The sequence below is a fragment of the Herpailurus yagouaroundi genome, unplaced genomic scaffold (assembly GCF_014898765.1).
Source record: "Herpailurus yagouaroundi ecotype Mexico unplaced genomic scaffold, PumYag 217, whole genome shotgun sequence".
In the NCBI taxonomy this organism is placed as follows: domain Eukaryota; kingdom Metazoa; phylum Chordata; class Mammalia; order Carnivora; family Felidae; genus Herpailurus; species Herpailurus yagouaroundi.
The window spans coordinates 1,421,905-1,434,265 of NW_024412448.1; the positions used below are offsets into that span (position 1 = coordinate 1,421,905).

The 12,361-nt window shown below is 50.5% G+C and overlaps 1 protein-coding gene across 4 annotated transcripts in view; it reads right to left on the reverse strand.

Annotated features, from left to right (window-relative positions):
* Positions 1–12,361, reverse strand: part of QRICH2 (glutamine rich 2) — a 33,731-nt gene extending 21,370 nt beyond the window's left edge. For all 4 annotated transcript variants that reach the window (XM_040456487.1, XM_040456486.1, XM_040456485.1 and 1 more), the window contains exons 1-4: positions 11,097–12,361; positions 10,906–10,986; positions 9,663–9,722; positions 9,211–9,321 (exon numbers count right to left, since the gene is read on the reverse strand). In XM_040456487.1, coding sequence (XP_040312421.1) covers positions 9,211–9,321; positions 9,663–9,722; positions 10,906–10,986; positions 11,097–11,606 — 762 coding nt within the window. In that variant the 5' untranslated portion in view covers positions 11,607–12,361. The remainder of the gene's footprint in view (positions 1–9,210; positions 9,322–9,662; positions 9,723–10,905; positions 10,987–11,096) is intronic.

Here is a 12,361-nt window from a genome sequence, read left to right on the forward strand (position 1 = left end):
AAAAAAAAAAAAAAGCAAGACCAACTCCATGTCACTCGTAAGAAAAAAACTTCATATAGAGAGACACAAATAGGTTAAAACAAAAAGAATGGGAGAAAGTACACCACAGTCACACATGTATAAGAAAAAAAAAAGCTGGAATCACAATATTAATATCAGACGAGGTAGATTTCAGAAAGAAAAATATTACTAGGGATAAAAAGGTGATTTCTTCATATAAGGAGATCAATTCATGAAGAGAGCATAACAATCCTAAATATTTGTGCACCTAATAACAGAGCTTCAAAATATGTGACGCAAAACCTGACAGAACTACTACAAGGAGATATGGATAAACCCACAATTACAGTCAGATATTTCACTACCTTTCCCTCAGTAATTGACAAGTAGGCAGAAAGTCAGCCAGGACACTGTCTTCATTTTCTGGAGCTGTTACAACAAACAGACTGGGTGCCTTGAACAACAGAAATTTGTTGTCTCACAGCTCTGGAGGCGAGGAGGTTGAGATCCAGGTGTGGCAGGGGTGGTGCCTTCTGAAGCTGTGAGGGAGAATCTGTTCCATGCTTTCTTCTAGGCTCTGGTGGCCTCAGGCATTCATTGATGGCTATCTTCTCCCAACCATCTCCGGACAATCATCTCTCTATATGTGTCTCTTTCTGTCCAAGTTTCCCCCTTTTATACACACTCACTTATATTGGATTATGGCCCACCTTAATGACCTCATCTTAACTTGATCTTCTGCAAAGACCCCATTTCCAAATAAGGTCACATTTACATTGCAGGGTTAGGACTTCAACACCTTTTGGAGGGGTGGGGGTGGGGGGACACAAAGTTTAACCCACCAGATACAGTAAACTTGAACAAAACTATAACCCATGTGACTTGACTGACATTTATAGGATACTTGCCCCAAGGCTAGCAGAGGACACATTGTTCTCAAGTGCACGCAAGCATTTACCAAGAGAGACCATGCTCTGGGCCATAAAATATACATCTAACAATTGAAAAGGATCCAGGTTGTACATAGTATATTTTTTGACTACAATGGAATTAGAAATCAGTGACAGACAGATCCCTGGAAAATCCCCAAATATTTAGAAACAAAATAAGACTGCTAAATAGATCATAGATGAAAGAAGAAATCAAAAGGGATATAGAAAGTATCTTGAACTGTATACTAGAATTTGTGGGCTGCTGCTAGAGCAATACTTAGAGACATATTTATATAGCACTAAATGCCAATACTGAAATAGAAAAAAGTCTCAGCTTGCACTTCAAGGAACTAGCAAAAGAAGAGCAGATTAAACCCAGAACAAGTAGAAGAAAGGAAATGTTAAAGGTCTGAGCAGAAAGCAGCAAACAACAAAGAAAATCAATAAAATGAAAACACGAGCTATTTGGGTAGAGCAACGTGATTGATAAACCTCTAGACACACTGATGAGGAATAAGAGAAGACATCAATTACCAACATCAGGAATGTCATCAAGGAAATGCAAATTAAAACAATACCACTACACAACTATGAGTATGGCCGAAATCTGGAACACTGACAACAGCAAATGCTGGCAAGGATACGGAGCAACGGAACTTTCCATTCGTTGTTGGTAGGAATGCAAAATGGCACAGCCACTGTGGAAGACAGTTGGCGGTTTCTTACAAAACTGAACATATTCTTTCTATATCCCAGCAATCACGGTGCTTGGTATTTACCCAAAGGAGTTGAAAACTTATGTCCACACAAAAACCTGCACACAGATGCTTACAGCAATCTTATTTATAATTGCCAAAACTTGGAAACAACCAAGATGCCCTTCAAGTAGGTGAATGGATAAACAAATTGTGGTCCAGCCCAGATAATGGAATATTATACAGCGCTAAAAAGAAATGAGCTATATCAAGTCATGAAAAGACATGGAGGGAACTTGGGGCGCTTGGGTGTCTCAGTGGATTGAGTGTCCGACTCTTGATTTCGGCTCAGGTCATGATCCCAGGGTTGTGGGATTGAGCCCTGCGTTGGGCTCCATGCTGAGTGTGGAACCTGCTTAATATTCTCTCTGCCTCCCTCTGCCCCTCCCCTGCTCATGCTCTGTCTCTCTCTCTGTGTCTCAAAAACAAGTAAACATTAAAAACAACGTCACTTTGAGTGACATTATGAGCCCATGTAGGTTCACCAGTTGTAACAAATGTACGCTCTGTTGGGGGATGTTAGTGGGGGAGGCTATGCAGGTAGGTGTGGGCAAAAGGCAGATGAGAAATCTTTATACCTTCTTCTCAATTTCTTTCTTTTTTTTTTTTTAAGCAGGCTCCACACCTAATGTGAGGCTTGGACTCACAATCCCGTGATGAAGAGTCACATGTTCTACTGGTGGAGTCAGCCAGGAGCCCTTATGCCTTCCACTCAATTTTGCCATGAACCTAAAACCCTAAAAAGACAGAGTCTAGGGGTGCCTGGGCGGCTCAGTCCGTTAAGCATCCGACTTCAGCTCAGGTCATGATCTCCTAGTCCGTGAGTTCGAGCCCTGTGTCAGACTCTGTGCTGAGAGCTCGGAGCCTGGAGCCTGCTTCAGATCCTGTGTCTCCCTCTCTCTCTGCCCCTCCCCTGTTCATGCTGTCTCAAAAATAAAAACATTAAAAAATTAAAAAAAAAAAAGATAAAGTCTATTTTTTTAAGTCAATTTTTAAACGTGGGGGGAAAACATGCCATTCCCTAAGTCCCACTACCCTCTTTCAGGCACATCTAATCCTGACCAGAGGCTGTGTTGTGATCCCCATGACTATCATTTTTTAGTCAGGATCCAAGTTCCCGTGATTATAATCTTTATTTTTTTCTCCTTGAGTTTTTCTTTTAAGCAATCTCTACACCCAATGTGGGGCTCGAACTCACGACCCCAAGATCTAAGAATAGCATGCTCTACCGACTAAGCCAACCAGGGGCCTCCACCCCCGCCCCCCCCCCCCCAACCCCCAGTGATCATAATCTTAAATGTCACCTGCAACTTGTTCCACATCGGTTGAGCAGCATCTGTAAAGCTGCAAAAACGCACAGCTCTCGGTAGGGGACCCTGGCCAGGGTGAGGCTGGCACCACCCAGTGTTAGTGTGTACTCCTTGGACCCTGGGAGACCTTAAAATCTTTGCGAAACAATTTCCTACTCTTCCCAATCACCTACAAGATCCCAGGAAGCACGAAAGATTTACAACGTCTCAGGGCCTCACCTTGGCAGAGCGCAATACTTCCCTCTGAGGTCAGGAGCCTCACTGGTGACACTAGATGGCCCACCTGCAATCCTAGCTCGGGAACTACTCGGTGAGGCCCCAAACCATTTAACAAAAACACCGGTTCAACGACCTGGACTCGTTTTCTCCTGCCGTCTCACAAATTGCCACAGACATAGACACCGAAAACGACACGAGTTTAGAGTTGATTATCTCACTGTTTCCATGGGTCATGAGTCTGGACATGTTTTATCTGTGTTCTCCATCAGGGCCCTCAGCCTGCAATCTAGGCCAAGCTGCGGCCTTATCTCAGGCTCAGCGTTGTTGCCAGAACTCAGCTCCTCGTGCCCGGCTGTAGCTCTTAGCTCCTAGAGGCCACTCTCGATCTCAGCCACTCGGCCCCCTCCACAGGGGCCAGACTCGGGTTTCACTTGCTTGAGAAGGGTTCACCTGATTAGGTCAGGGCCACCCAATCCCTCCTGAGATTAACTCAAAGTCAGTGTATTAGCAGCCTAATTACGGGAGAGGTACCAAATCATATCCACAGGTTCTGTTCTGCCCACACCCGAGGGGATTATACAGGTGTGCGCAGCAGAGGGCAGGAGTCTTGGCAACCATTTTAGGGTTCTGCCCGTCACCTAGAGAGGCCTACTGGCGTTAAAATCAATCACTGCAGGGGCGCCTGGGTGGCGCAGTCGGTTAAGCGTCCGACTTCAGCCAGGTCACGATCTCGCGGTCCGTGAAGTTCGAGCCCCGCGTCGGGCTCTGGGCTGATGGCTCGGAGCCTGGAGCCTGTTTCCGATTCTGTGTCTCCCTCTCTCTCTGCCCCTCCCCCGTTCATGCTCTGTCTCTCTCTATCCCAAAAATAAATAAACGTTGAAAAAAAAAAAATCGGGGTGCCTGGGTGGCTCAGTCGGTTAAGCGGCCGACTTTGGCTCAGGTCACGATCTCGTAGTCCGTGAGTTCGAGCCCCGTGTCGGGCTCTGTGCTGAATGCTCAGAGCCTGGAGCCTGTTTCAGATTCTGTGTCTCCCACTCTCTCTGACCCTCCCCCTTTCATGCTCTGTCTCTGTCTCAAAAATAAATAAACGTTTAAAAAAATTAAAAAAAAAAAAGAAAAAAAAAAGAAAAAAAATCAATCACTGCAAACAACAACAAACAAAAGAGGAAGGGAGGGAGGGAGGGAAGAAGGAAGGAAGGAAAGGAAAGGAGGAAGGAAAGGAAGGGAGGGAGGGAGGGAGGGAGAAGAAAGAGGAAGAAGGGGACTGTGTTAACCTGTTCCTGATGGCTGCCTTTACAAACTACCCCACAACTTAGTGGCTTCAGAGAGCACAGATTTCTTATCGTACAGGTCGGAAGGGCAGACCTCCAAAGCTAGTTTCACTGGGCTGGGGTCAAGGTGACTGGCAGGTGCTGACTGTGCAGGCTCTCGCCTTCTCCAGCTTCTTAGACTTGCTGGCATTCCTTGGCTTGTGCCTGCATGGCTCCAATCTCTGCATCTGTGGCCACATTTCCTTCCCCTCCTCGGTAGTAGAATCTTCTGCCTCCCTCTCATCAGGACCTTTGTGATCACACCACTGGGCCCACCCAGATGATCCAGAATAAGCCCCCATCTCAAAATCCTTAACTGCTTCACATCCACCAGGTCCCTTTTCCCACGTAAATCAATGCTATTCAGCTTGCCACAGTGCCTAAAACTAAAGCTACAGTTTGCAATCCTGGAAAAATGGATATAACAGTTATAGTGGGGGGATGGAATGGGGTTTTCAAAGAGTTGGTCGTTTTGGTTTTGGGGGCGCCTGGGGTGGCTCAGTTGGTTGGGCGACTAACTTCGGCTCAGGTCATGATCTCGCAGTTTGTGAGTTCGAGCCCCGCGTCGGGCTCTGTGCTGACAGCTCAGAGCCTGGAGCCTGCTTCAGATTCTGTGTCTCCCTCTCTCTCTGCTCCTCCCCTGCTCTCACGCTCTGTATCAATAATAAACATTAAAAAAATCATTTAAAAAAAAAGAGAAAAGTTGCTCGTTTTTGTTACTGGCATCAGATGAGACCCGCATCATAGCTGAGGATCACGGGAATTGAAAATAACGGGTGCCAGGCCTGACCTCCTAACATGAACCGTACTTCAGACTCATCTCCTAGATTTCTAAACAACAAACTGTAACTCCTCACCCCCCCTCCAGCTGGGAAAATCTGGAAAACAGCCATCTGTTGCTCTGTCCCTTACACCCTGCACCAAGTTCAAGGATCTTGGAGGCAGAGATGCCAGGTGCTCTATGTTAAGACCACTTATCAACTCTCGCCTTCCAAGATAGTCAATACCGTAGGACTTTCCTACCAAAGTGTATCTCGTGCCGGCTCTCCTCACTTCAGCAAGCCTAAGGTGGTGTCGTTTATGATGGACCATCAATTTACGTACCGGTAGAAAACGGAAAATGCTGCCAATCAATTACAAAATACCATCAACTCAAAGACACAACCTGATTTCAGAGACGCTAAAATGTGAGTGGGGGGGAATGTACATCTTGGAATCAATGGGTCTATTTCGAGTCAAAATACATTTTTTAAAAAATTTTTCTTTAACATTTATTTATTTTTGAGACAGAGAGAGACAGAGCATGAACGGGGAAGGGGCAGAGAGAGAGGGAGACACAGAATCGGAAGCAGGCTCCAGGCTCTGAGCCGTCAGCCCAGAGCCTGACGCGGGGCTCGAACTCACGGACTGTGTGATCGTGACCTGAGCCGAAGTCGGCCGCTCAACCGACTGAGCCACCCAGGCGCCCCAAAATACATTTCTTTTAAGCCCCTCCTTCCCTGTTAGCCCGTTCGGTTGTGATCTGAACGAGGAGGATGGAAGATGAACTCGTCCCTACACAGGATTCATCTAGCGCTCCCTCCTGGACTGGGGCTTTCAGTCCTTCCTGCCTTAAATGAGATCTGCACCCCCAATCCACAGAACCTACCTACTATGTCCATGACGCCGAGACATTACGACATTTTAATTCCAGTTTCCCCGGGGATGTGCCATTTTGCCCAGGTAGAGGAGAGCAGGGTCAGTCTTGCAAAGCCCTTCCTCATGATTGCTCCACTGTTCTTTGGGTCCTGAAGCAGAAGATATCTAAATGCTGATCACAACTTCACAGTTGTACTGGAATACAAGTTTTAATTTTTGCTTTCTACTCTGTTTAGAGGCCACAAAGCTTTGAAGAAAAATAGCCCTTGGACATGCTATTTCTGCAAGAGAACGTCTGTGCTCAAGGTCCGTGGGCTGGTAAAATGGTTGCTGAAAAATTCTTCCATTGTTAAATGCCCGTCACAAAGGGATCTAGCTGGAAATTCAGATTCGACACTGTGATGACAGGCAAGTGAGGAAGCTTTTTCCTCCCTTAACGAAAGTTTTGATTGGTGGGCTAGGGTAGGCTCTTCTTGGTTCTGACCCCTAGTAGTAGGACAGGAGGAGGGAAGAAGGAGAAGCAGCAAAAGCAACATCATCATTCTTGGATATATGGGAGAATTAAGGCCACCCACCCAATCAAAGGAGGGAGGCAGAGACTCCGAGCACAGTGAGGCGAGGTGTTGATCACCAAACCTTAATCAATGTCCTTGCAAGAGTGGGCATCTGACCGACGGGCACACTCTGGGCAGTTACAGCAGACAATTTACCTCCTAGCACGCAAGTCCCTCCCCTGGTTCCTCATTGGCTGAGTGCTACAGAGGTAAGTCCCTCCCCTGATTCCTCACTGGCTGAGTACTAGGGAGGTTACAGCCTTACCCGGAAGTCGCCTATGCCCATGTAAGGCCAAAAGAAGTCTGACTGGAACAAATGTACATTCTTTGAGGTGACGCAGAGACTTCAGTTTTTTGGCGCGTGCTCATTGCAAAGACCACAAAAATAAGGCCTCGAATCAGAGACGGGAAGGGGGGTGGGGTGGGGAGAACCAGGAAGTGACGTGTCTAAAGGTTTGGGACTCCATTATGGCGGGGGGCGGGGTTCATACATGTTCCAATAGATTGTAAACCTACTGTTAGCACAGCTTTTATCTGGTATTTTTGAAAACGAATCATCTCCCTTACTTCTTACGGTATACAAAGTTGTAAAGAACACCCTGTTGCCCATCAGAATACGCCTTTGGCTGGCACTGGGCTGTGTCCCCAAGTACATTCAACTCCTGGGACGGGCACCTTCCTCCTCAGTTCTGAGCTCCCATAACTGTAGCTGCTACGTGTGTGCTTGCAGCCTTCCTCCTCCAGATCAAAACACAACTCCTTTCCCATGTCTGGCGTTCCAGATGTGATATTGACTCCTCTGTGCTGATCACCCCTGTACTCACCGTCCCAGTGTGTGTCCTGACCCCCTACTTAGGATACAGGCAGATGCTGTGCCTCAGCATCGCCTCAGAGCTACCGCCCACCGGCCAAAACACATAGTTGACCTTAACGATGCTGACTTTTGGGGCGCCTGGGTAGCTCAGTCAGTTAAGCATCCAACTCTTGATTTTGGCTCAGGTCATGATCTCGCAGCTCATGGGTTTAAGCCCTGCATCGGACTCTGCGCTGATAGCATGGAGGCTGCTTGGGATTCTTTCTCCCTCTCTGCTTGCTCTCTCTTTAAAAAAACTTAAAAAAAAAAACACGCTGATTTTTGAAATCCTAATTTCATAAAGGGTCCCACCAACAGTGCAAGAAAGATGGGGCTCCGGCATGTCTGTCGTGTTTTCTCAGCCTGACACAGGGACGCTCTCCACGCGTTCATTTTGGTCTGTGCGGCAGGTGGACTCGTCATTACCAGAACTTGTTCTCAAAGATGTTTTCATGTTTATAATTTAATCCTCATTTGCTCCTGGGGTTGTTCACAATTACGAGCAACTGTCAAAACACACACACTTTCTTACCTCCAGAGAAGCGAAAATGTCTAAAGGAGCTTATATTGTGCTTAGTTTTAGGTCTGGCAGGTGTCTCCTATGGCACCTTGAAAAAATGCGTAGTTCACTTAAAACAGGATACTCATACGTGCACAAAACCTTTGGCTTAAAACACACACACACACACACACACACACACACACAGCAAAAGCAGAGGCAACCTTTTTCTAGGCCATTCCTTTCGTTTGCAGGGTCCTCTTCCAACTCCTCTGAAGATGCACCCCCATTCAAAAAGCACCCACGTAATAGTGAACGTACCCCAGATGGCCACTTGGTGGTGCCAAAAGGTCCATCGTCTCCCGGGTTTGTGTGAGTAGTGGGGTGCGGGGAGAGGGTGGTCCTTTCTGAGTAATCCAGAGGCACAAGCCAGGAGAAGGGAAATGTCCAGACCAAAAGGGCAACTGATCCTCGTCCTTGAGGGCCATTTGAGAATACCCATTTTATTCAGGCGGAGACAGGGTGGGGATCTAAAAACAATTTGGTTATCCTGTGCACTGCCTTAGGACGGACAGATGATTGCATGCACCCACGTGTCAAAGTCATCAGCCCAGGGCCCCCTAAAGACGTTTTGTTTCCAAGGTTGGTCATCTTTGTCCACTAAGAGTGAAGGGACTCAGGCATCTCAGAACAGACTGTAAAGGAACTTTGAAAAGCTACAAAAGCAAATCAAAACTATACTCAGGTACCATTTTCCATCCAACTGGGGAAAAAACGGGTACTGGAAGACAGGGCTGGTGGGAACTCAAGAAACAAGTTCTCTCCCACATTGTTGGTGGGGGGTTAAATTGGAAGCATTTCCACGGAGGACTGTTTGGCAAAAATTAGCCAAATCACAAACCCACATTCCATTTCTGGGAATCTGCCCTGAGGGTATGTTTGCATGTGTGAAGGTCACATTGGAGCGTGGTTTGTTACAAGATAGGAAAAAAACCCACATAAAACACCCATAATAGGAAACATGAAATTATGAACATCCACGTAACGGAACATTGTGCAGTAGTAAAAAGGGAGAGAGGTTCAGGGGAGCCCCACCCGAGACCACGGCCCCGGGCCCCCCCCCCCCCCCAATTTGTTCACCGCTTGTGAGGCCCTCCAGCCATCAGTAATTGCTTGCTCTAGCTCCTCCCAGGTGACCATGGTGACTTCTTCTCCAACAGGCATCAAACTCAGCTTCCGGCCCACTAGATCCTGACAGTAATCGACAACAAGAAGACAGACAGACAGACAGACAGACAGACACACACACCCCTAGTTTAGTCCCTGAAAGCTTCAGGAACAGAACTGAGCTAACAGAACCATAGCCCTAGCCCTGGGGACAAGTCACTGTCCTCCATGTGACCAGTGACTCTTGGGCAGCCAGTTTCCTGTCCCATGACGGCTCCTTGTGGGACACCCGGACAGGGATGGGAAGGATTTCCCCTCAATCCAGGGGCAGTGCCCAGAGGGACACAGACCTCTGGGGCGGGAGTCTAGACATCTTCCCCTGCTGCTCCTTGAGGGCCCTTTGTCACAGAGCTTGCCCATATTACCAGGAATTTGTCCCGTTCTCTGATTATCTTCTCTAGTTCATCCATCCGTTGGAAGGCTTTCTGGAAGAAGAGTTCAGAGACTGAGGATCAAAACAGCTCCTCTTGTGCCCCCCACCCCACCCCACCCCACCCCACGCACAAGGAGAAGAAGAAAGGAGGTGTGCTGATCTAGGAGGGGAGGAGTAGAGGTAGGGCTGGTTAAGTCAAGGCTCTTCTTTTCCTTTCCAGCCAACTAGAGAAAGGGAAGTGGGGGGGGGGGGCACTGGAGGAGGGACTGGGGGACAGCGGGTCAAGAGCAAATGCTAGCACAGGAATGGAGCCTTGGGTCCCGGGATTCATTTCCTCCTACCCACCAAGGAAACATCCCAGCCCTGCTGACTGAGGCTGATTAAGCCTCTCAAGGACAAAAATTATCAGGCACTGCCAGGGTGTCTGAACGTCTGTGTGGTTGAAAGAGAAAAGCACCCCAAAAGAGCCAAGACAAATTGCTAAAACTTAAGTTGCTCCATATGACTTCTGCAAACCTCCAGAATGTAGGAATCTCAAGGTAAAACAAGCCTTTAGTCTAAAAACAAAAACAAAAAACACAACACCCTACCCCCAACCCCCAACACTACATTTCAAAAAGAAAAGCTTCCCAGAGTGAAAATGAGTCCCGCTGGGCGCTCAAGGCCTGGGACCCGAGGTAGAATGTGGTCACTGGCTCCCACCGGCTTCTTTGAGCTGTTCTGCGCACCGCCCCCCACCCCCCAGCCTCGGCGGGGGAGGGGGAGGGAGGTGCTTCTTCCTAATTGCCCCTCCTCCTCCTTCCAGCTCCGAGCCCCTGGGTGGCCTCCTGAGGGCCTGAAATAAGAGCACTGCCTCGTGCTTCCGGTCCCTACAGTGCGTCTGAAAGTTCCACTTCCTTCTCCAAGGAAACCGAGACCGAAGTGCAGGAGCCGATGCCCGCGGCTGCTGTGTGACCACGGCGCTCTCTCCATCTCGGGCCCTCCTCTAGGACGGAGATTGGGCTTTCACCCACCATCTTACTTGATTCTTGTTTAAAGCAAATTGGCTCAAAGAATATTCTGAGAGGTTGTCAGCTCGCCCCCCCCCCCCCCGCCGCCATGCCCCACACTGGGCCGGCTCAGGATCCCTAGGTGTCTGAGAACTGGTGGTGGAGCGGCGAGGAAAAGCGCCGCGTGGGAAGGGGCGACTCATCCGCGAGGTGGGGGTCCCCACCTCCCTCACCAGGGGACCTCACCTCGGAATGCTCCTGCGCCTTTTCCTTGGCTTCTTTCAAGGCTTTCACATCTTCTGCGACATCGTGCAGCAGCACCGTGGCCTGCAAGGTCGAGAAGGGCCGCTCGGTGGTCTGGCGCCCCCGCCGCGCCCGCGCCTCCCTGCCGGGGACCCCTCCGCTTGGGGAGAGGCCTGTTGGCCACCCGCGCTCACCTTGGTGACGCTGGCCCGCTCGCCATCCTGCTCGCCGTCCTTCCCGATGTTCATCGACCCTCCTCGAGCCCCGTCCGGCAGCAGCACGGCCATCTCCTCCTCCAGCCAGTCCTGGGTGTCCACGGGCAGCCGGCCCACGGGATAAGTAAGGTGCTGCACGTGGCTCATGATGCCCTGCACCTGGCTTGTGACGGTCTTGAGCTGCTTGCTGAGGTCCTTCACCTGGCTCTCCAGCGCCGGCGGCCTGGCCGAGCTGCTGCGCGGCTTCTCTTTGGGCACAGCCAGCTGCGGGGCGCTGAGCACGGTCCGCGGGAGCTCCGAGGAGCGACTCGACTCGGGCGACGGCGACTGGAAGTTGATGCGCACCTCCTGCAGGTTGAGGCTCCGGAGCATGGCCACGATGAGCGTGTGCAGGGCCGTGAAGTTGACGGCGCCCACCTCCGGGGTGCCGATGGCCAGGTCGGCCAGCTCCCGGAGGGAGACCGTGGCGGTCGCCGTCGCGGGCGGCATCGTGAGCCTTCTCAGCGGGGGTCCACGCCCGCCACGTCCCCCTCACTGCCCGCCGTGCCCCCGGCGCTCTCCGGAGCACGAGTCACCGTCTGCAGCGCTCGGAAGACCGAGAGGAAGGGCCCGGCCGCCAGGCTTCCCACTCTTTGCTCCCAGGGACGGGCGCCCGCCTCCCCGGCGGGGTCCGGACGCCACCTGCCCTCCGCAGTCCGGTCTCCGCTCTCCCGTCTCCCAGCTCCCTGAGCTCGAGCCCTGGGCCGCCCTCCCCTCGCGCAGGGTCGCGGCCGGTGGACGTTTGGAACGGGAGGGACCGCCCCGTTCGCTGTCCGGTTGTGGACGCACGCCGCTCGCGGAGGGTTCTGCCAACGAACGGGCCCCGCCGAGCGCCTTGCGGGACCTCCCCGGACACGAAGCCACCCGCAAACTCGCAAGGGGAGCCCATTCTAGTGGGGTCCGGGGAAGCCTTGGCCATATCCCCAGCACACCACTAACTGTTATCAGTGAATGCTCCTAAAGGGGCTTCGGGGCTGTGCCAAGGCATCGCTATCGGGAGCACAGCATTTGGGGGAGGGGGAGGCCTCCTAAGGCTCACCTAGATTCGAGCCATCCCTTAACCGCCCCATTCGTTCACTCAGCCACTGGGAACAAAGATTTAAGGGACACCATGTGTGTCCTTAGCTTGTTCCATTATTCAGGGCAGTGGCACATGTCTCAGAGGTGCAGTCCTGAGACCTTGGCCTCTTGGAGACAGTTCCCAT